The sequence below is a fragment of the Cyanistes caeruleus genome, chromosome 7 (assembly GCF_971803275.1).
Source record: "Cyanistes caeruleus chromosome 7, bCyaCae1.hap1.1, whole genome shotgun sequence".
Classification (NCBI taxonomy): domain Eukaryota; kingdom Metazoa; phylum Chordata; class Aves; order Passeriformes; family Paridae; genus Cyanistes; species Cyanistes caeruleus.
Window position 1 is genome coordinate 19855912 of NC_141707.1, and position 25183 is coordinate 19881094.

The 25183-nt window shown below is 38.3% G+C and overlaps 1 protein-coding gene across 9 annotated transcripts in view; it reads left to right on the forward strand.

Moving 5' to 3' along the window:
- Positions 1-9754, forward strand: part of LNPK (lunapark, ER junction formation factor) — a 41086-nt gene extending 31332 nt beyond the window's left edge. For all 9 annotated transcript variants that reach the window (XM_086898858.1, XM_086898861.1, XM_086898859.1 and 6 more), the window contains 2 exons: positions 1088-1258; positions 8796-9754. In XM_086898858.1, the coding sequence (XP_086754984.1) occupies positions 1088-1258; positions 8796-8992 (368 nt within the window). In that variant the 3' untranslated portion in view covers positions 8993-9754. The remainder of the gene's footprint in view (positions 1-1087; positions 1259-8795) is intronic.
- The last annotated feature ends 15429 nt before the right edge of the window (positions 9755-25183 follow it).

The window sequence follows — 25183 nt, forward strand, 5'->3', positions numbered from 1 at the left end:
TATGCGTAGAAAACTATTCAGTAGAAATAAGCTTCCTCCAATACATCCCTGAACATTGCTACTGGCTATGAATGGTTCTCAGAAGGGTTTTATGTTGAGAAACTATCTGTCATTAAAGTGTGCCTCTTTTACCAGAACTTAAACTAAATTTTCCTTTGGCAAGAAGATCTTGGGGATGTATCGGAAAAAGAGTGGGAACAAGCCCTGGGGGCCTATATGTGAATTTATGGCTGACAGTAACTTAAGACAGACACAGCTCTTTATTGAACACAGATGTTGTATTTTGCTTGCTTTCTACCACAAGTGTAAGCCTGATGTTTAGGAAACTAGGGATTCCTAAATCTTGTATTTAATTTTGTTTTATTTTTATGAGTAAATATACTGCAGTGTAAGAAGAAGCTAAATTTTTCCTATGAAACCAAAGATATGTAGTATATATGTTATCTTAGATCTTATGAGTTCACAACTCAATTGTACCAGAAATTGCCACTTACCCCCTTGTCTTGGTGAGAGTCGGGAGGACAAAAAGAGTTAAGTATTACATGGTATCCACTACTTCTGCAAAACAAAACTGTTTTTTCTTAATTAAACACCACCAGAGCAGAATTATTCTCAAAAAGCAGAGTGAGACATACCTTGTGGAATTCCTAATACCTCCTTACTCAGAGTGTGAGGAAAGTGGCATCATAAGGGATGGGAAAAGAAAAATCATTTGCCAACTTAATTCTTTTGTAGGAGAGAATAGAAACAGCACCATGTGGCAACATCTGGTGCTACTGAATTCTATTATTTTGTTCACTGTGGTCAAATCTTTCATGATGTTGGGCAGTACTCAGTTCCTCAGAGCTGAAAGCAAGCAGGTTTGTAAAGACCAAATGTCTGCTGAATTTAAAAAAGGACCTCTATAGAACAAGTAATGTAAATTTGGTGGAGGTATTCTCTGCTACTGGTAGTCACGTAACTGTGTTTAGTATTTTGAACCATATATGGTTCATATATGAATATATATATGAATATAGTGTAGGAATAAAGGTGAAATGTGAAGTTAGTTAGTGAGGCTGCTTACTGGGTGTCCTTTGTGGTGTAGCATTTAGGTGTGCCTACTGCTTCTTCCTGAATCCTGCAAGAAAAACTAGGCCTCAGGCTCCACGACTTCCAGACTTCAGCTTTGAAAAAAAGCAAACTACAGAAATGCGATCTGAAGCTGAGCCTCTCGAACCTAGAGAGAGAAAGCCCCAGGAGACTCAACAGACAAAAGGTAAATATGCATGAAGTTCGCTCTTTTATAAATATCTGATGAAATTCACCATCATCTAGCTCTCTGTTGAGCTAAGTTTCCTTATAAGAATGACTACAGCTGAAATTCTCAAACACAAAAACAGGGTTCCATGTGAGGTGATCAGTGACTGAAGTCTGTAGGTGTTAAAGGCAATTGGTCAGTAAAGGCCCTTAACATGCTTTAGCTTTTGATCAACCCCCCAGTTGTGTAGAGAGTTGGTCTAGATGATTCTAGTTGGTCCATTCCAACTGGAATACTACAGTTTATTCTGACTTCACAGAAAGTACAGCTTATGTATTTTTTTTCAATTCTTGTCTCTGCTCCTAGCTAAGGTTGTTGATGGTAGCGTCTTCCTTCCTGTACCCTACAATTTATTAATATTTGTCATTTTCTTGTGCAAAGATGGCATAACAATTTTTTTTCACTCTAATGTTACTGACAAATGGGTAGAAAAAAGCACTGTAAATTACAGAAATAGTTAAGGAGCGAGTATGTCCTAAAGTAGTTAACTTTCACTGTGTTTGGCAGGTCATGTGGTTGAGGTGTGTTGGAATTTCTGCCTTTGTTCCTTTTGCTCTTTTCCTCAGGGCAGGAAAATCTAGTAAAACTGCCTTGTTTAATTTCAGGTAGTTCAAAGACAAATTGTCAATTTTAATTTAACATAGTTCCTTTTGAGACATTTTATAGCCTACAGATACAGGAGGCATCTGGTGTACAGCCAACAGGAAGATGCAGTGTTTTAAAAGACTCCAGAAATCATAATTTCAAACCAGAGGATCTCCAGTTAGATGTGCTGTTGAGTGCTTGATAGGACTTTATGTTAGTTTAAGCAGGGATCCTGGGGGAGTACTATCAGTGTGCAGCTCTGAGGTTCAGGCTAGAAACACACCAACTGTGGGAAACTGTCAGACTGTAATAGAGTGCTTCTGCTTGATTATTTTTAACAGGGAGTACAAAATAATGTTGGGCTTTTCTTTCTGGGCCATTAGGGAAGTCACATTTAATGCTGGCAGTCTCTGGGCATGGCCTGATGAGGGTGCATTGTAGCAAAAACTTGGTTTCTTTTACTGTGCCACAGTGCACTCTTACCTCAGTAAAAGTGCTGTTATTGGCATGAAAGTAAGACTGGAATCAAATGGATGGAACTGAGACAATCAAATACCTCATTTGCCCTTAAATCACGGAGTCATCTTTTTAGCAAGGGGAGGGTAGATTGGTAGCTTTTTGGACTTTTGAACTTTGAAGATTCTTATAGAAAAAGACATACTTTGTTGCTAGGATCTTTAAAAGTGTGCTTGTTTTCTTCTGTCTGACTCAAATAGAGAGGTCTTTAAAGAGAGATATTCTACTCTTGGAGACATGTGCCTCATGGGCTTCTGAATATTATCCATTACTGCAGGTTTTTAGAGAGAGGTAAGGAGAGGTGCTTGCTAATTAATCTCGTATTATAATTGAAAGAAATTATTATGAAATTATGGCTATAATGAGTCTGAGCTGCTGAGTCAGTCTATAGATGTAAAAAAATTTAAAATCTGAAGAATTACTGTGAGATTGCTGTTAAGCATTTCAGATGTAGGAATGAAAACTGACAACTTGCTTTTTATAGAAGTAGAATTTTACTAAACATTTCAGCAGAAAAATAGGGTGGATTTAATGCAGTAAATGTGATTTTACCAATTTACCTTTAACAATGAAAATTGCTTGTTTTTTTTAAAGTGGTCTTGTATTAATGTGCTGCTTTATTTAAGAAGAGCAGGAAAAGAAGTAACTGTGAGCCTCATTGCCCAGTTGTCTTTTCCTGATAGGAAGTATATGGTGAAATTTCGCAGAAGAGGTGTAAGAAATAAGTAAGTGCTATACAGATTTTTGGTCTTCTAGGTTAAATAGCTGAACTTTCCTGAATATGTATGCTCCAAGATGATACAAACCATTCTGTTTTGATAATTACTAAGCAGCCAGAAATAGAGTATGTCTTAGTATTTTGCAGAACTCTGAGAAATGTCTTGTTGATGGAGAGGAGGCCCGTGCCTGCCTGTGACTTGCCACAAAGGAATCTCTTCCGAATGAAAAAATACTTTCAGAAAATATTTTCACTTTTTCTGCAGTATGAAGCATAACTGCTTACATGCAGTTGGATTTTATTAATAAATGAACACATTCTTTGATTGTAAGTTTAAGGTATGAAGATATCATTAAGGTTGAGCTCTGGGAAAGGCTTTTGTTCATCACAGTAAAATAGCTGCTGTTATAGCAAGAATAGAGAATGTCTTCACTTAGATGCAGACAAATATTAACATCAGGAAACCAACATCACCACAGTGCTGACAACACAGGGGAGTAAAACTCTTATCTGTAATTCATTTATGCCATAGCTGTATAGCTCACAGAGACTGGAAAATAATGTGATAAAGAAATGCTATAAATATTTTTTACCAGTCAGCTGCTTTTGCTAATGGATAGAGCATGAAGCTGAATCTTTTCTTCACTTGTATGCTTCATGTAGTGACAAGCATCCTACATGCAGCTCCTTTGGATAAGAGATCTGAAGAGTGCTTCTGGGGAGTGCTGTTGGCGCTGAACTTCTGAACTTTGTTTTAAACCTCTGGAAAACAGAGTCATCAGCTGTCAGTCTGGTGCAGATTACTGATACAATCATGCTTCTTTGTTCAGCAGATTAATTTAGGAAATTTTAGTACCACTGTGAAGCAATAAACTTCAGCTTTTTTCTTACCTTTCATGTGAATGGCTTGATTTTGATTCCCTCCCTCCCATCAAAGGCTAGTTGGTTTTCTTACGTACTTGTCTTAAATGTATAAATGTTTGGATCATATTCAAACAGGAAGCACTTTTAGCCTCTTGATTAATTTTGCCTTGCCTTTGTTTAGTACTGTTATGATGTATTCTTGATTCAGGTTTAGCATTTCACACTATTTTGAAACAAAATTGAAGAAAAATTGACTACATCAGTGTTTTGTGTTGAATGTCTGGCACTGGTATTTAGAGATCTTCATTAGATGAAGATTTGAACTTCCATCTGTTTTGGACTTCTGACTTTACCACAGTGGTCAGCACTTCATGGACATCTTTATGTGACATCTCTAGATTTGTATGGAATCCCTTGACCATCTTGCTCAAATATTTTTGTGATTATTTGATACTGCCACTTTTAAGGATTCTTGGAACACAGCAGTTGCTAGTTTGTTTGAAAGGCTTTCCATTATAAAGGCAGGTGCAGAAAACTGAACTGAACTGTGAAGGGGTCACAGTAATGATCTTTAAATAATGACATTTCAAGTGTGTGCTCACCATGAGTTCTACCACAAATGGAGCTTAGCTTTGGGCAAGTGTTACAGAAACTTTTGCTAGGAATAAAACTGATGGAAGACAAAGGACTAGTATGTCTAGAACTCAAATGATTTCCTAAGCAGACATAGGTCAGCTCACCTTGAGTTTAATGACTTGTGAACGAGTTCTTTTTATTTAAAAATGTGTAATGTTTCCAGTCAACCATGGTTCAGTTTTGCTGAACATATTGAGTTGTCTTTTTGGTAGGACGTAAAGGGTAGAGGGAATGCTGTGCTATTATCTGGCTTGTTGCAAAGGCTTCACAATAGTTTTCTCTGATACCAAAGCCATTAACAGGTTACTGTGAGACACATGTTCTTTAAAGACACTTCAGACATGTGGCACTGAGTGAAAAATCTGTCTTGAAGAGGAGCTGTAGTAGTGAAGAAAACTTGTCCCAAGGCTGCTTTGAAAGAACATGCAGCTGTATTTTAGAGCAATTACACCATTTTTGTAAATTCCCACTTAACAGACATTTTATACTTAATTTAGTAGTGATGCAGTATTGTGATTTCACTGGTTACTCAGTGAAATACTCTCTGCAACAAGAGGAAGGGTGGCTGACTTCTTACAGTGTGAAGTGCATGTGCTTTCTAAGTACTGAGCATTAAGCAAGAGTGTTGGGGGGAAAAAAACTGCTGTAACCAGGAGCAGGTTTTTTAAGGTTGCATTGTTGTAGCTCTAAAATATGCAGCAAGCCTAGGATTATGTTTGCTATTGAGATCATGTGGGTGAAGCTACATTCTTGGGTTAAATGAAGGATTAAGTATTCCTCATCAAGGACACTTATATTTTCTTTTGTCATCTTTTTAAGTTTATAGTCAGAGCTTTCACTTGTTGGCTGCTGCTCTTACAATGACTTTATTCATGCAGTATTTAAATCAGGTTGACTTTAGGCAAGCTTTCCATTAATTGCTGTGTTTAAAATGGAATCACTATATATTTTTAATGAAGACTGATCATGTTTATGGTTGGAGTTAGCATCACTTACTCTGAATGCTCTCATTTAAAGGACCTACTCTTCAGTTTCTTGTAACTTTCTCAGACAGAATTATAAGACCAATATTTTCCCTGTAAATTTGTATTACTCTATATTCTGGAGAGTTTCAAGAGTTTCAATAAGTTTAACCAAGAGCAAGTGAAGAGAAAAGTAATAAAATACCTGTCAATTTTTGTTTAAATAAGCTGTGTCTCCATACCTTTATTAGAATACAAAAATGAAAGCACCATCCTGTTCCTTTGAATATAGTTAGAATATGCATTTCATCAGGTTTTCTCCTTTCTATTAGAAGTATCTGCTGGTGCCTGTGATTGTCCCTGGTCTTACACCAAAGATGTTACAAATGCTTGGCATCTTGATCAGACTGGGCAAACAGTCTCTCTACCTCTGTGAGACTAAGAACGAGTCACTGCTGCAGAGTGCTAATTATGATTCAGTTGAGAACTGCAAGACTGAAACTCTGTATATAGGTCATGGTTGGGCTATGCTACAAATGAGTTGAGAGGGCATAGAGCTGCCTCTTCCTTGCATCCCATACTTTCTTTGAATCTAGCCTGAAAGCAGCAGTAAAGGAATGTAACTCAAGTGTGGAGGGTTTGGAGCAGGAAAGTGCACAAACTTATTCATAGAATTCGAGGCTGAAGAAAAAATGCAGAGATGAAACAGAAAGAAAACTGACAGTTGGGAGATAAAGATTGAGCACAGACAGAGATGGGATCAAGATGGAAATTGAAGAGCAGGAGGAGAGAGTGGGATGGCCTGGAAAGTAAGTGGGAACATTAATTTGATTGGGCAGAAATAGGGGTGTTGAAAAATTTTGGAACAAGAAGCCAGGGTAGGTGTTGAGCAGCCTGTGGTTGTGAAAGCAGGGAAGGAATCAGGAGGTGAGCCAGCTGCAGACTTGCTTAAAATGAAAGATAAGTCAGAGAAAAAGATGGAGGAGCTGGGCTGCTCTGAGCAGTCTGAAATGAAGCTTGGAACTAGCTAGGTTCTTTGTATGGAAAGAGACATCAAATGTCGTGATGACAGATGGCATTTGTACAAGGCCTGCTGGCTAGGGGTGTGCAGCAGCTCCTCTACTCAGTCATGGGCTGAGAAGCCAGAGCAGTGGTTCTAAAACTTTCAGCTCTGCTTGAATTCTGTATCAGCCTGAAGCAGTCTGATTACTTGCAGATACCAAACATATTTTGATCAACATGAGCATGTGGCACTTGACTGATGACACTGTTTTCCTGAGAGGCTGGTGTTGGGACCAGTGCTTCTTGATCTCTTTGTCAGGAACACTGACAGCGGGCTTGAGCATACCTTCAGCAGGTTTGCTGATGATGCTGAGCTGTGTGGTGCAGGGAAGGGATTCCATCCAGAATGACCTTGAGAGGTGCGACTGTGAACCTCATGAAGTTCAGGAAGGCCATGTCTAATCAAGGATCAAGGCAAGCACAAGTACAGGCTGAGCAGAGAATGGAGAGCAGCCCTGAGGAGAAGGATGTGGGGATGTTGGTTGGCAAGAATCTCAACATGACCTGTGTGATTGCAGCCCAGAAAGCCAGCCATGTCCTGCCATTGGATTTGACATCACATATTTATTTTATACTTTTCCTTCCCCTTTCCCACCTGCTTGGATTTAATTATTTTTGTTGTAGTCATTGCTATCTTAATTTGTTGAATTATTAAGCTGTTCTAATTTTAACCCGGGGGTTTAACTTTTTTTGTGATTCTCCTCCTCATCCCACTAGGGCGGCAGGAGGGTGGGTGGGAAGAAAGCAAGTGTCTGGTCTGCAGTCCAGTTGCAGACTGGGTTAGACCCCAACAGGCCCCTGGCACAGGAAGGACATTCTCCTTTTCGAGCAAGTCTGGCAGAGGGCCACAAATACGGCCAGAGGGCTGGAGCACCTGTCCTGTGATGACAGGCTGTACAGCCTGGAAAAGAGAAGGCTTTGGAGAGACCATAGAGCACCTTCCAGGATGTAAAGGAGCCACAAGAAAGCTGGAGAGGGACGTTATACAAGGGCATATAGTGAATAGGACAAGGCAGAATGGATATGAACTGAAAGAGTAAGTTTAGATTTGGTATTTGGATCACTGTGAAGAGGAATGAGACACATTCCTCACAGGCTGCCCAGAGAAGCTGTGGTTGCCCCATCCCTGGAAGTTTTCAAGGCCCAGTTGGGTGGGGCTTTGAGCAACCTGGTCTAGGGGAAGGTTGGAACTGGATTGATATTTAAGGTTGCTTCAAACCCAAACCACTCTATGGATTTAGAAACATTTGATAAGTCTCACATTTTTGAGCTGTGACTTTGCATCAATTTTGCACACTATTCACCTTCACACCTCAGTATGCATTAGTACTGTATAGTACGGAGTAATATTAGTGAATAAATCAAGTGCCATCAGCAATACCATTCTGTAGTAACTTTGTGTCTTTTAGTGCAACACTACATTCATTTTTTCAGTGCTTATGCTTACTTCAAAATGTGACTCTTACTTCTCATATGCTACTGAATCCTGTTGTGAAGCTAGAATTTACTTCTTTAAAAGGCAGTACTTAAAATAAATGTTTTTGATCTTAAAAATATGCATTTTACCAAAGAAACTCCCATCCTGGATGAAGAGTAAGTATAGTCACTCCTGTACAGCTTTCCTACACTACTCCTGGGAAGACAGAATATGTAATAATTTTCATTGGCTGGTTTGGATATATTTGTTTGGGTGGGGTTTTTTTTCCCTGATTATCAGACTCCTTATGTTTAAAGTAGTTTCCATCAAGTAGAATGTTTTTGTTTGTGTGCAGATAGAACCCTTATAAACAAGGTTAAACAGTGGGTGAAACTGACATTACCAAACACAAAGAAATTGAATTACCATTGTGTGTTTCTAATGTCTCACTTTAGTAACAAGCTTAGAAAGCTTCTGTTGAGGATGAACATATGCAAATAATACATAGTCTTAGTGGGAGCTAAGCTCTTTTCCATAGTATTTTCTTTTCCCTTAAATTTTAATTGTTGTACCTGTGACTGTCTTAGAAAAATGAAAGTTTTTATGAGTTGAGAATGTCATGCAGTTACTAGTCAAAATCTGTATGTGATTGCAGAATGTTGCATTTGATTTTTAAGAATATTAGCTGCCTCTTAATTTCTGGAAGTAGCTATTTTGTTGTTTTTCTTTTAACAGAATCTGAAGATGATATGGCCCAGCTCGTTGAGACAAGTGACACAGATGATAAAGCACCAAGTTCTGAGCATCTAAATGATAAGCTAGCTGAAGAAGGTGAAAAAGAGGAAGCAGAAAACATTTCAACAACTGAAGAGGCTATTTCAGAGTCTGCTTCAGCTGAACAAAGTGAAGAATCTTTCATAAATGCAGAATAAAATACTTCAAGTGCCTTCTGTAGCTAGTTTTTAGCTTTGTTCATGCCTATTGTTACTATTCAGGTGAGCTTTTTTTAATGGTACAACTTAAAAATCTTGCTTGGGCTTAAACTGCCTCAACTGCCACAATGTGTCAGAGCTGTGTGTAAAAGTGGGTATTGTAAATTAAGCATGTCTCTTTAAGTTAACACATAGAATGTGTAGTTGGTTGAAGTCTAACAGTTGTAGCCCTTGTTTAGTTTGCAGATTTGAAAACTTCAGAGTACAAGCTTTGCTAAGGGTGACTTACAGTTTGACATCTCTTTAGCTGCCACACATAAAGAGCAATTACTGATGGCATCTGACCTAGTAAGTTTGGTCTAGTGAACTTAAGGTGCGTTTTGATGCTGCCCTGTTAAAATGGATTGAGTATATGTTTAATACACAGATGTTTACAAGCTAAACTGTCATCTGACATTTGACTTCAGCATATGGAAGTGTCATTGCAGTGGTGTTAATATTATTCATTGTCTAACTTTTTGACAGAATTCACTTAAATGGCACTTGGATAAATGGCATCTCCTTTGGTGTTTGCGTTGCAGATGAACCAGAGGCACCTACATGCAAAACTGTTTTGTGTTTACATAAAATATAATAAGTCTCTGCACTTGATTGTACTTGAATACAAAGCACTATTTATACCTGTACAATAATGACAAGATATAAGTGAATTTTGTGCCTTTGTGTATTTTGTTAAAGGAAAATAAAGATATCTAGCAGCAATACTTGCTTTGTGATTCCTAAAACTGAAGAGAATTCGTGTTCTGCTGTATGCAGCTATTCTACAGTTACTTTGTGCAAGTTCAGAAGGAATGTGCCACCTTAAAAGGAGCATGTCTATTTGTAGCTAAGGTGGCTTTGATAGAATAGAAATAGATCCCTGATGAAAAGGATAAAGTGCATGTGCATTTGCCAAAAGGCTTTTCTAACTGTACCTAAAGCTTGTTGATACTATTTAATGTTACAATTGCAATGAATATTTGCTGCTGGATTACTGAAAATGTAATTTTTTAAAAATTGCATTGCTTTTTAAGCTAAGGACACTTGTTACGCATTTCCTGTTAAATATAACAGCTGGAATCCTGGATTAGAAGTTTTCTGATGTCTGTGAGGTACCTAAGTCAATCAGAATTTTTTAGAAATAAATGCTGAACATATGTGACTTGGTTGATCTAGTAATAGTTGTGCTAAGTTTTATTATACCTCACTACAGAGGGAGGGGAAATTTCAAAACAATTTTTAATCTAATGTCTTCTGAAAGGAGATGGTTTTTGTGCTGCAAAGACAACAAAAACCCTCAGTCTTAGTACTTTAAGAGTCTTCTGCAGGAAAAGCATGTTTCTAAATGTCACCTTAGTATTCACGTTTGCATGCTTTATTTTCTGATTCTTTGGGTATAGTTTAGAAGCTCAGCCTTGTATCAGGCAGAATCAAGTGTGGTCTGTGTTTAGGTTAAGGGGGAATTTTTTTCTGCTTCACTATGTAAATTGCAATTAACATTTTAATTAGTCTTAATAGACAGAATGTAGGCATGTGATTAAAGGATTACTCACAGGTGTTTGTCTATACTTATATGAACAATTAGCAAATAAGCATTTTGTGTGTGGCTGTCTTAGTTGGGAATACGAAGAAAACAGTCCCTTTTCAGGACATATCTTACAGTACAAGAAAAGTACAGAGTACAAAGTGATAGGGGAATTAATTTTTTAATGCTTTCAGAGAATATATTTTAGATTACAGAATCTATTTAAATGGAAATAATTTTGCCTGGAAGATGGAAAAGCTTACTTACTATTTTGTAAGTTGCTAATCTGCACTTCATTCTGTGCCTCACTGATTTATCTGCTTAAAGGCTTATTTCTTTGGAGAGAAAAAATCACAGACCATGTGAGTAATTCAGCACAGCAAATTGTTGGATGTACTTACATTATAAGTGCTAAAAATAAGTAAAATTTGATATCCTGATTCATCATATGGGAGATGAAGGCATGAATTACTGTCAGTTCAGAACTTAAGGTTACTCTAGGTACACCTATTACTTCCTTTTAAAAATGTGCATCTGAAGTATCTGGTCTCTTGTAGAGTAATTTCAGATCTTTTCCATGACAAGCAGTGGCTAAGCTGTGATGCATGTAATATCTGTAGAATTGACTAAGAAAACTGTTAATAATGGACCTATGTATTAAAAACGTTTTCATTAGCCTGGGACACGTATATTTTCACATTCTTGCTTTTGCCAAAGAAATTGATGTTTTTTAGGATTTTGGGAATAGGAACTTTTTTTTTAAAAAAGGAGATTTAGTATTTGGAGGGGGGTAGGGTATTATTTCTCCCAAGATTCTTAAATGTGACATGAGCAACTACCCACAGAAGTGATTGGTACTTTTTGTTTAATAAGTTCACTTGAAGGATCAAGTAGAGACAGTTGCCCTGATATGAAAACAAATATATTTTAGAATGTGAAAACTTGCTTTGTGACCTAAAAATACTTATAACTTTTAATCACAGGAAGATCTAAGTCTGTTTTAAGTGCATGATAGAATTGTTCTGGAGAGCTTTCATATTTAAAAAAAGTGCCTGAGCTGTTGTTTCCATTAACTGCTTCAGAAGGCTCGAAGATTATATTAAGGATGTCCTAGAATTTTGGTAGAGAAAAATCCATTTTTAACTTTCTAGTTTTTCAGGGTTTTAAAGCAGCTCTAGTGAATAAGGGCACAGGGTTAATCTGTGGGTGAATTGAGACTCATGATGATACATATGACTGTTATGGACTGAGCATTTCTCAATTTACAGTAAGCATTCACATGTTCCTTCTGCCAAGTGTGGATGCCCCAGTCCTGATATAAATATGGGAAGAGGATTCTGTTTCTGCAGCAGTTGCTTCTTGGCTTCTATGTACTATAAGTGAGGCAATAGTAGAAGGCACCTATCCAACAGGAATTGAATCCAAAAGTACCTGTAAGTGAACAGCACTAGTCACACTTAGTCATGTCTTTGTAACACCAAAAAAACCTTGGAAGTAGGAGTATGTAGACAAAAAAAAAAATACAGCAGTTGTCAGTCATATTTCATCCAGCTGCAGTTTAAGGAAATGGAAGAAAGTAGAGGGGAAAAAAAATAAACACTGTGGTTCCATGTTTTATTGTCTTCTGACTTATTGGCATGCACTGGAATCTCAGTTTTTTCAGAAGTACTGAGATTTTGCACAGGACTAGGCTTCTAAGATGTCATAGGAGCCCTCTTTCTTTCTGTGGCTGGGATGAAAAGCAAAATTGAGTGGGATAGTGATAGCAAGCTTGTTCGTGCAGTTTTTCTTGACTCTGGAATATCATGAATAACTGCAGAGATGTCCTTTATTCACTTAAGGTTTATAAATTAGGGAGGAGTTATCTCAACTGTATAAAAACTGCCACAAAAGACAAATGAGTGTTCTAGTTCAAAATAAATCAAAATGAGGTGGTCAAATTTAAATTTTACTTTACAAGTGAGTTAAAAAAGGCAATAGTATTTCAAAGTCTAATACTTCTTCTAAAGGAGAATGCAATTGATTGCCCTTGGACATTTTGACAGAATTAAAATATTTAGTGAAATCTTGGTATGACAATTTCTTAAATCTGTTGAGCCTCCATGCAGGAAAAAGAAGTTCCCAGGGAATGGCAAATAAAGATAATGCAAAAGCTGATGGTTTAGGACTGGTCTAGAGATGATCAAAAGCAAATAACTAAGGGTGGGTATGGTTGCCTTGAAGTCAAGAAGAATGAACCCCGTGTGATACATGAGTAGAAGCCAATGGAAGGACTTAAAAAATGACAGTGAACTATTGGGGGGAGGGAAGGGATGTCTTTTTTCTTTTAGAACAAAGTCTTAATCAAGACATAACAAATAGGAGCTTGAAGAGATTTTTTTCAGAAAATGTAGTAGGATTTGGCTGTAACCACATGGTGATTAACTTATGTTAGTATCGTGTTCTTACGTCAGAAATAATAAGGATCCAATTGGAGATTACACAATATTGGAGAGGTTTCTTTGCTTTTAAGAGTTAATTCCAGAATAAGTATATGACAATAACTTGGTAGGAAAAATCTGTCTAACTGTTATGAGAGACTTGCAAACTTTTTTAAGGTTCAAAAGCTAGGAGAAACACTTATTTGTTGGTACATGGTTCTGAGTTTAGCAATGTTTGTGCACTTGTGGATTTGTGGTGCTGGAGGAATGAGTCAGCTAAAGGAAACTTTCATTATTCAGTAGCTAAGTCTGCTATTAAAAACTTAAAAAGTCTTCAATTTTTGTAAAGTCTAAACACATTCAGTACAAGAGTGCTGGATAAGTTTTAAGTAAGCTACCTCTCCTTATTTATTCTGCTTCTGGAGTGAGGTTTTGTTAGGTATTCTACAATGAGGAAAACTGTTAATGGGGTAAGGGATGTCCTGTCTGAGAATGTTGCACTAGAACAATAACCATGAACATTAATTTTGTGTCTTTGGCAAATAATCATTTGACCAGTTCTCTGAGTGTTCTCAAGTGAAATCATTAGGCCTTCATTTCCTTCTGTGTCTTACAGACTGTTTTTGGTTTAGTTTGTTTTTTTTCCCCCTAATCTCTCTAAGAGGTTCTTTCCTGTCCAGTCATGTGGTTAAAGATTAATGCCTCAGGTATCAGCATCTCGTGTTTCAGTTCCCTTCTAGAACTAGTAAAATGCAACCCTGTCCAGATGTGGCTCCAGAGGTGTAGTGAGCCTCTGGAGGAGGCTGTACAGAAAACATATCCCTAATACAAGGTAATTTAAAAAAAGGCTGCAGATACATCAAGTGTATAAACATTAGGAGGAGAGTAAGTTTTCCAGGAATAAAGACTGGAAGTTTGAAAGTTCCTAATAATTTGAACAGACAGCCTTGCAGGAGGGATTAGATTTAAAATGAAGTTGGAGAATGAGAGGGCAATAAAAGATTGCTGCATGACCAGTGGGTTATGTTTGATTGATGGCATGTGATTGCTTAAGAATGTATTTAATGGCAGAATATGGATCATAGATTTTTGGTGTTTGTCAGGAAGTTTTGATTCGCTGACAGGAAAAAGTATGTGAAATGATTACTAGTCTTTGGCAGTGCTCCTTTCTTCTATGGTGTGGTCTTTAGGTGGAATTCATATATCTCAGGTTTGTGGAAGGTGATGAAGGCAAGGAATTACAGCTGATGGAGCTGACTGGCATAAGGTTGTTGGCTTCAAGTCCTGGTGTGTAGCAGTGCACCAAAGTTTCTGTCAGAGGACAAACTGTAAACTTCTGTCAGAAATGCATCCTAGTTGAGATTGTCTGAAATTCAGTGTACTTCCTGCTTTGGATTCTCAGTGTTTGGAGGAAAACAATGGCATCCTGAGTAGGTGGGAATTTCTTAGCCTTGGGTTTTTACTAGATATTTATTTACACAACAAATAGAATAAGTTCCAATAGTGTTTAACAACAGGAACTGCTACCCTCCAGCATTTAAAAAAATAAGAAATTGAGTTGTCCCTTAAGATTGTGAGTCTCATGGAATTTGACTTCACTGTTGCTTTTGATTTGTGGACCTCTCTGGGGTCTTGTCAGGTCACATTCAATCTTTTCTCTGAAAGAATAACGATTCTGTGACTATGAAGAATAAGACCTAGAGAGGTGTATGATAGGCAGGATAGTGAGAAGGGCTTTAAAATGAAATGTATTGATTATACAATAATTTGTTCCCAAACCATGGGGTTTTGGGATTAATGCAAACACTTCAAAGATTCTCAATAGATTATTTAACTTTCCAAGAGTGAAAAATCTAAAGCACTGTATCATAATATAACTTTCAAGGTTGCATAAAATCAATTTGATCATGACTTAAATTTTTGGCTAGAAGGGGATGTCCTGACCAGGTCTTGTAATCCTGGTTATTTCTCACAGTAGTCACTGTGGTAATAAACCTATTTCAGGAGTGCCACTGTATGTACCTAGCATTGTACTGCTAGGATTTTCAGTGAACAATTACTAATGTTTTTCAAGAGGGCTTCATAAGCCTTTGCCAGTGTGAAATCATGTATTCTCCTTTTGTGTGTGACAAAAATAATTTGCAAAAGGGAGATTGCAACTTCCAGAGAGGAATACATGCATCAGAATCCTGAGATAATGAGATATAGGAGAAAACAAGGGGTGCAGATTCTGGAGAGCTGACAATTTTACGTGTTCAATTTGTAAATTCAAAGTCATCTCTAAATTTGTAACTTATATTGAAATAATCATTCTTTCTCTCTTTCTCTCCCCATTTTGCTGCCTCAATGAAAATAGAGAAGCTGGATTTGTAGAAAACTCAAGCAACAAAGACCTTCCAGCTCTTCTCAAGTTGTCTGCCCTGTAATTCCTTGCATCGCTTCAAGGAGTTCTGCTCAGTTGACGGAACTTAATTTTGACTTGTTCAGCACTCAAAAGCATTTTACAAAACCACCAAGAAAATTCATTTTAAGAAAACTATTTTGAATGATGTTTCAAAGGAAATGTGAAAGTTGTTATTTCTTTAGGAATGTTTGTACTTGTATTTTTTGTATATTGAGCTTTTATTTAAACAGGAGATCCTGTGTATTTATAGATGATATTGTTGTAATAGCCTTGTTGCATTAGTAAAGGGTATGTGTGTTTATGTACTATAAATATTATCTTAAATCAGAAGTATCATTTTAATCCTAGCTGTAGCCTTAACTATACATCACCTGCAGTTGAAATTCCATTAAAATCAATGGCAAAAACATTAATTAGTGTGAATTCTTAGGCTCTAATAGACTTCCTGAAATGTCTCTTAACTTTTTTGCTTACAATTGAGAAAATATTTGAACTTCTGCTCCCCTTTTGAAATTTCCTATTTTACCAAATGAAACAAATTTTAAAGCATATTAAACTAAATTGCATAGCTTGTTATTTGAATATATGCTGTCTTTGCTGTGTATGTAACTTCTCAAGGAAAAAACTAATTATGAAAAAACAATTTATTTTCCAGAGCTTAATTGATGATTTAAGGTGATAATTCTGTTTAATAGTTTCTTCTGCGCTGGCTGTACTCAATCAACTTGAGTTTTGTAGTTATTTGGGTGTTTTTAAGGGCCCCATGCGTTACCAAACAAGGATGAGGGGGGCCCCTGCATCTTTAGTGCAGTCCCTGCCCCCCAGTTGGACTGGCATATGTAGGAGAAGAAAGTTGTTCAAGGTTGAGTAGTTTCTGATAAGACCCATTTGTCTGTGCTACAACCAATTGTGAGAACTCCTGGCTCATGGCATGAGCAGCCAGCTCTCCACCCTCAAAGGTCAGGCTGGCACGGGACTGCAAAATTTTGTGTGCGCTCAAGTAGAGGCAGGGAAAACCTGCCTTGACTCAGGATTGAAAATACGTGGCAGCTTCAGAGAGAATTGTGGAGTTGTGAAGATGCTGACTTAGGCCCACGATTCCATAGACGTTTCAGGGTGGGTATTGCAGGTTTTATTGTATCTAAATGGTGATTTATGTCCTTATTCCTCCATTATTGTCCACAAGGTACTGCCCTGTGTCACAGGCCTGTATTACCTAATTTTTTCAGACTGTTTCATTTTCATTAGCACAGCTGCTTTAGCTTGTGATCAGTGTACTGCAGCTCATTGATAATCTAAGAGGGTATTAGATGCACAGAAGTGGCACGTAACCCTGTCAGTCTGGCTTGATTGACCCCTCAGCTTCCGAAACATGGCTTCATTTTTTTTTTTCTTTTTTTTTTTAAATCCAAGTTAGCCTGCATCCATTTTCACACAGATTCCGGGCAGTTTAAAGGTTGGTCGGATTCGAATATTGCTCTTTCAAATTTGATAATGTATGAGTACAGAACTGTGACCTTTGATACATGGTAATACATCAACATGACACGAGCAGTAAGTGCAGCAATTACCTTTACTACACTTCAGATTGTGTTTTAGTTCTCATCTTGCAAGCAATTATTTCAGGAAAAAAGGGATGCCTTTAAGTTAAATATTTTTTGCAAATAGTGTAAGTGCAGAAATTAATCTCTGGGGACTTTCTGATTTACAGGTGAATGTTTTCAAATGAATCTCAGCTTTTAAATTAACATTGTTTTAGTGGTAGAAAGGAGTCTGGTGCCATTGGCTTCTACAATACTTTTTTTCTGAGAGCGTGTCTTTAACCATTTTTGTTGTGTTTTAATGTAATCTAAATTTCATATTTTAATTTATGTCCAAAGCCTGATCCTGCAGGCAGTTGACATGTCACTGTGTTCATGTTGCTCCCATGATAATACTCATGAGTTGGTTATGTGCATGGTAATAATGCAAGTTTACATGCTTTTAAGTGCCTTTCAGAACATCAGAGCATCTCAGACGTGCATCACACACTGATTTAAGAGGCTGTTTTTAGGTGCCCTGGCAATATTTCATCTTTTTCCTGAGCAGATCCAGATGCATTTGGTTTGTTTCCGAGATGTTCTTTCTCACTTGTTATAAATTATTTGGATAATGATAGTGCAGAACCACTACCTGGTAGTGCTATAAAAACACAAATCAAAACTCCTTGCCAAAGAGCATGAGGCCTTGAGAGGGCTGATAGCAGTTGTGGTTTCTGTTCTGTGGACTAAGAATCAGAATAAAATTACTGTGTCATTCTGAGCAAGCAATTGAGTAACCATTGAATGGTGACTCTGTCAGTATTGTCTGTCATAACCTAAACTCAAAGGAATAATTTGAGGTAGAACTTCATGTAAAATACCTGCCTCCTTAGCAGCCAAGCACTGAGTGCTGTTGGTGTGCCAGAGTTAGGCACTGAACTTTAATTCAGGGTCTGGGACAGTGCTTATTTTGTTCTATATTGAGGTGAAATCAACACTTTTTGGAATGGCTTTCTTTAAGCCCTAGTCCCCAACACCATTTGGCCATTCTGGAGCACAGGAGGCAGCAGACCCCAGTGGCTGATGTGGAATAGGGGTTGAATGGGGCCACTCCCTTCCAAACCTACTGTGAGCAGAGGGATGCTTTTGCTAGGCTGGCTTTGTCATTTAATTCCTGCCTGTGGAGGTTGCTCCCTTGCTGTACACATGCACTTGTTATAGATTGATGAAATGAAAAGCTTTTCTAATGCAATGGAAGGGTGTCTGGTTTTGCTTATTATTTTCTAGCAAGTAGCTCTTGTGGTGTTTGTCCCCAGGGAGTAAAATCTAAACAAATTTATTAGGCCACCATATAACTTGCTCCTAAGCAAGCTCTTGGCCATACAAATTGTTTTGGAAAGCCACAGGGAAGGTGCTACCTGGGGACAACATGCAACGTGGTTTTGTTTTGTTTGTTGTTGCTTTTGGCCTGTGCCACCTAAGGACATTTGGGTCCTTAACTCCTTTAAAATACGCAAAAAATTAGTTGTTGGATTTTTTTACTGTCATTAAATTTTAAATGTTACTAGCCAGTAGTAACTTTTTTTTGGAAACAAACCAACCAATCTACTTTTCTGCAGTGTTTTCCATTAAAAAAATGTAAATACTGTGTATATGGAAGTCTTGAGTCTATGCTACTGACTTAGCAAGTGATGACAGCTCTGTGAGGAAGTTTTTCAGCTGGGGCTTCATGTTCATAGTAAGTTCCTTAGGCTGAAAGGCTGCCCTTGTGCAGGTAGGTGACTCTGGGTAGAGAAGTGCATTTGTTACTTCACTACAAGTCATAAGAGGATAACAATGGCAAGTGCTCATTGCATATCAGTATTTGTTGATTGTTATTTGCTCATGGTGAATTTATTACTTATGGTAACAACTTCAGCCTCTTTAGTTTTCTGTATTGTATATTATTAACCATTTTTTTGAAAGAGCTGACAACACTCATATTCCCCAACAGTAGGATCCTTTTTATAGTATCTATAAAATATTTCCTTTCTCTCATATTTTAGAGGAAGGGGTGAAGGTAATATTTTTTCCACAATTCCTACTACAGCAGCATGACTAGAAGTATTTATTTTTCAGAAATGCTAGGATTTTTGTTTGTTTCAGCTATTTGCCTACATCTGTGTGATTTTGGGGCTTTTTAAAAAATGGTGAATGATAGCCTGCTTGCAGAATGTATTTTCTTTTTAAGGCTTATCTTAAAATGAAAGACCTAGCAGTTTGCAATGGTAAAATCCTCCTGGAAGGAATTGGTTGAATTATTGGAGAAATGGTAGGCAGCTGAAATTATGGGAACTTAATGGAAAGGACTTGGCTAAGGCTGTTCACAGCATCTTGTGAATACTCCTGATACGTCATAATAAGGTGTTATGTTTGTCTAGTCATGAAGTCTGATCTATTTGATTTTAAATCTCAGATTGTGAGATTAATCTTAGATTCTGAGTAAGTGTAATGATTCTGAGAGCTGCAATATTGTTTGCTGTTGTGAACAGTGCTGAAGGAGTCTCAGAATGTATAACATAATGGATGCAATTTTGTTTGATTTTTTTTTTTTCCCTGGGCCAATTTAATTTTGATTTATTTGCCTCATTAACCCAAGGATTCAGAAAATTGAATGCTACCTGAGTGAGGTATTATTAACACTAGTGAAATATCTTCAGAATCACTTCATGCTTATAAATTAGTCTTTTGAAAGCATTTTAAAGGCATAATGATGCTGTAGTGAAAATGTACAGCATCATTTAAAAATTGCAAAATGCTTATTTGATTTCAGAAATAAGACTCGGTCACCTGACTTAAATATATACTGATCTATTATTTATGCTTTGAAAATAGAGCTGATAAAAAGCATAAGTGTTCTTGATATTATATTTTGTCATATCTAGCTAAAAAGATTGAAATCCAGAGAAACAATTTTCTGAAGAAATGAAATAGTATGCCCTCCTGAACCCCTGGGGAAAATAGCCTCTCTGTTTGCTCAGAATACGAAGCAGTAAAACAGTATAAGTAAAACAGACAGCCCATGTCACATTCCTATTTGTACAGTCTGGAATGATGTTTTAAAAACATTTTCTAGTTATTTTTGATAAATAAATGGCACAAATAACATCTGCAAACCAACCCTGCTGATGTAAGAGTTTTTCAGATCAGATTTGTTTGTCAGTGAAAGTTCAGAAAATTGCTTTGCAAAACTAAAGTTGTATAACTCCCAAAAATATGCATACCAAATGTACAAGAATATATCTTGTTCTATTTTGCCTTCCCTTGGAGAAACTAATGCTGATTGTCCATTATCTTTGTTTTTGGGCTTAGAAAGTAGCTTGATAAAAATATGGGATATCAAAAAGCTCAGTTGCTAAGCATATGTTTATAAAGTGTTAAGTAGCTGAAAGTTCATATTTATAGTGGAGCATCCAGCTACATATTTGGAATAGTGCATTCTGGTTAAAGCTCTGAGATTTCCTCCTGAGCCAGTACTGCAGCACTGAAAACCTGGCTCAGTGATTATAAGATCCTTCCACAGGTGCTGCTTCCACCTCCGTGTCAGGCGTGTGTTTCCCGGCTGTTGTTTTCTTCAGGTTCTGAAGAAAAGGCTGCTGCGCTGAGGCTGAAGGGAAGTTCCTTCAAATATTGTGGCTTTCAGAAATGCACCCTTCAGTTTAAGGGTGCTGGTGTCACTCTAATTTTCATCACTGACATAATAGTTGAGATGGAAAAACATCCCTTGGGCAGCAGGATTGAGAAACCTGATGTCATGGCCAGTCAAATGCCTGGTTACCCAGGGCTGGCTAAGGAAGGTGTGTGTCTGTACATCTTCCAAACTGGGGCTGCTTGGGGGAGTGTACTTCCAGCTGCATTTGAGTAATGTATGTCTTATGGCTGTTGTTATGCTTTGGATTTCGGTGCTCCAAAGAGTTGGTTAAAACCAGCTTTAATTTTATTTTTTACTTCCTCAGAAGTCTTATTCTAATGTGGTGTTTGTCCAAGTAATTATGAATTGAAATATTTAGTATTATTGATAAACGGTTAATGGTTTCTGTAATGCTTAGTTGAAAATCTGTACTTGTGGGCAGTGTGTGTCATTTTCCATGCAAGGTGGGAGGCCAGGTGATGTTAGAGAGAAAAGATGCTTTTAAGATGTTAATTTACTGTCTTTTATACTGAAAGTATGCTAGGAGTGCAAGGAAGTTATTTTAAAATTATTATTTACTGGAGTTCTAAGGTGTATCTCTAGAGAATGAGTCTGTTTTCACTGAATGAGAAAGTATTCTTAGCCAAGAAATCACAGGGAGCTCTGGGAAATGCAGTTACTGGGGAAAGAAGCTCTTATGTCAACAATTACATGGTGTTTGTGGTGGCTATTCTGGTATGAGAATGCATAAGTTTCTCCCTTATCTTGCAGTGGGAAAATGCAGGCCTTGGCATTTGTTTTGCCCAACACAAACTAAATTATTTTTGTTGAGAGCATTTAAACAAAAACAGACAAGCAAGGAAATCTCTCAAGACTTAACAGCAAAGCCGATGCTGTGCCAGGCTTGGGCTCCTCTGCCCTGGAGACCTCCAGTGCCCGTCTGCACAGGGTGGGCCAGGGCCCAGCAGGATGGCAGTGAACAGCAGTTACTGGTGGCACTGGCACCTCAAGGAGCATGAAATGAAACACCCCCAGGAGAAAGCTGTGCCAGTTTGGATTGCTGATGGCAGCCAGTGCCCAGTTCCAGGCTCCTTCTGCAGGGATACTTATAAATAGCGCTGTGAAATGGCAGAAGCTGTCTTTAGCTCTTAAGAGTGGACAGCTGGGAGCTGTGAGGACACACAGATTTTCCTGTCACACAGTACGTGTGCCCTGTTTGCAGCAGAGGCAGCCCCCACCCCCCACCATCTGGGAATCCTCTGCTTTTCAGGAGCAAGTGGCTAGGCTTGGCGCTGGGTGGTGGCCTTGCTGTTAACTCCAAAGGCTTGTTCCTTAGGTTTCTCTTGGTTTGGGCTTAAACAATGAAAGTGCCTAAACAAATTGACATGTCCCTTCTGCTCACCTCAGCCCTGAGTAACAAATGTGTTGGGAGAGAAATCAGCTACGATACAGATGAGAGGAACAGTGTGTGCTAGGAAATGAGCAGTCCTACAACAAGGTTAAAAAAATAGCACAGGTAGAAACCAGGGTGTGTATGATCAGCTGCACTGAAGCAACCTCACTCCCCTTGTCTATGTTGTCTATATTAAGATTTTGTTTGGTTTTGGTTTTAATTCCAGTTGCAGTTTCTATTGCAGAAAGTAAATGCAGGCTTGTATTGCCAAAAAGGTTGTAAGGAAACATTTTTGGCGTATGTCTTATTTAGTTCCTATTTCGTTATTTATTTTCTCACAGGATGTTTTAGTTCTACTTTGAATACTTCTCATGGCTGAAGGTTTTCCCCTTTCCTTAAAGCACTGGACCTTCAGCTTGATCTATGATGTTCAGACTGGATTTTTTATGGCTCCAGCATTTCTGGTACACACAATTGTAGCTTCCCACCCGTTGTAATCTCTAAAAGATAAAATATTCTGATCTTTTCCATTTTTGTACATTCAAATTTTTCTATCATCGATCATACAGTATGACCTTTGAATTTATATAGAGAAGAAGCCATGAAGGTATTTGGTCTTCTCAGCTACTCAGTTTCTGTCCTATTAGTAGTGCAGTTCCTGCAAGTAGCTGCAGCCAGAAATATCTTCTTCTGAGCCTCTCTCTGCCATGGAATGCAGAGTTCATTTCCGCTGGCCCTTGGGTTTTGTTTTTGTTTTGTTTTCCTTTTTAGTATCTGCTTTGGCATAACACTAAATAGGGAAAAAAGTTGCCAGGATTTTAAGCTTGGCTATGACATTCAGACCTCCGTTATTTCCTCCTCAGAAAATGAAAGTAGCTCATGTCTCCATCTAGTTGGTGTGTGCCTGCCAGTAATGTGATCATGGTAATGAGAAAGCTTTTTAAGCAAATAATCCATGTGGTTTTGATAAGTAAACAACAAATAAACTGGTGAGAAGCTCCTTTGACTTTCAGGAAAGGTGAGATGTTATAGATTCATTAATATGTAAAGGGTAGTATGTAGATCTCAATGAAAGTGACAAACAAGTGCCACAGTGGGTATTGCTGAACACAGGAAATGGTTGGTTTGAGCTAATATATACTTTTGGCACTACTTCATCTTAAAATCATACATAGCATCTAGCACCAGCAGGTTGGTTTTATAGCTTCATCTATTACTTTACTGTCACTGTTAATTGTCTTCTTTTACCTCTGCAGTATTCTACAAATTGGGCCTATCCAAAGTGACAGGAGGAAGAACATTAAGCATCTGACAAGATGATATCTAAGTTCAATTTCCTACTCTTTACCTGATTTATACCTGCAGAAGATAATTTTCCTTTCTGTCATAAACAGCCCTATAAATCAGCAGTGCTTATGGAACCACTGCATGGAGAGCCCCCAGCTTTGTATCCTCTGTGTTTCCTATTAGGAAGCCATTACTGCAGAATTTTCCTCCTTCAAACAAAAATGATGAAATTTAATACCACAGAGATTACAAAGATTAAGAGCTGAAGTACTGCTGAGGCTTTTCAATTGAAGCAGCTATCTGAGCAATCTTTGCAAAACTCAATAAAAACAGGGTTTCTGCCTTTGACATCATTATCCATCTGCTTGGATGAAATTGCTGTATCATGGTATAAATCTGTGATACAAGTGACATAACCTCTGAAATAAAAGGGAACATTAACTGCTCTATCTTCTAGAGGCCCTGGGACAGGCTGGCTATAAGCTCACTCAAGTGTGATGGCAGTTATTCTGTGTTTTACTAGACTGCAGACAATTATCCTTTGCTCTCCTCCCCTCTTATGACAAACTGCCAGAGCTTCTGCTGAAATGATCTCAAATAGATTTTCTAAAATGCTTAGTACTAGATTGCCTCCATACATTATTTCTTTTCAATGGGCTGAAAATAAAAACCTAATCCACAAATCAATTGCTGCATCTATCAGCTGCACATTGGTGCACATTTTATTTTGTTCTATCAAGGTTTTATACAGCTTATATCCTCTCTACAGCATCTTACATAGATGTACATGGTGCAGAGAGGATATTTATACTGGGGGTTCAATGGGAGTCAAGAGACATTTAGCCTTATAAAAGGAAAATATTTTGGCTGGGCTTTAGAATGATGATAATGTGAAACATGACTACTGCTCCCTGGTTACATTTTTTTTTTTCTCTTGCTGGAGTATTTGTAGTGTCCCTCTTGGACCCAAGTGCTACCCCAGGACAATCCACACAGGGTGGATAGGGGATGGAAATACATGTGTGGGAGCCCTGGAGCCAACCTGGGTGTGGAAACCTGTCTGGGACTGAGGAGGCTGAAGCAGCCTCCACCCGTGGCAAAGCAGCTTTGGTGCTGTCCTTGTGGAGGGCAGATCTCCTGCACGTCCTGCAGAGCTGGGCAATGGCTTGTTAGCTTTCATTAGGGTGCTGGCAGCAAACTGTATTTTATTCATAGGAAGATGATGTGGGGGAGCCCTGAAGAGGTGTGTGAAGGACTGGATGGCATCGCACAGCTATGGAGCTTGTGAGAAGCTTCTCGTGCAAGAGGAAGGGTGGGTCTCTGGCAGATGCCTGTGACTGACCTGCCTTCTCCTGAAGATTACTGGCACATGAGAGAAATGTGTGTTTGCACTGGGACTTTTCTATGATGGCCAAGTGGAGTGTGGTGTGGGCATCTAACACCATCCCTGGCTTGAGGGGAGGGAGCTTTAGCCCCCAAAATGGGCATGTTCTCCTCAGACCCATGCTGAGGCAGGGTGAGGGGTGTCAGGGAGAAGCCAACAGTGTTTATGTAGAGACACAAACGGTGTCACTCAGCCCTGGGGGGACCAGAGTGTGATGTTGTGAGTGCTGGTGGCATGGGACAGCCCTTTTCAGACAGGGGCTCCTTGCTTTTGGCAGCACTGGCTGTGCTGGGTACTCCCAGCGAAGGAGCTGGGGCTGTGTCCTGGGACCCCCCACACTGTAAAGCTTGGCCCTGGCAGGGTGTAGCTGCCCAGCCAGGCGTGCTTTCCAAAACCATTAATCTGCACATTTTCCTTTTAAAGGTGACTGTGCCAGTCAAAAAGACAGAGATGGCTGAAACATTTTTACTGGAAGTGTATCTATTTATTCCTCAAAATGTTTCACAGTAGCATTTCCCACCTCCCTGATGTTTCCTGACCGCAACAAGA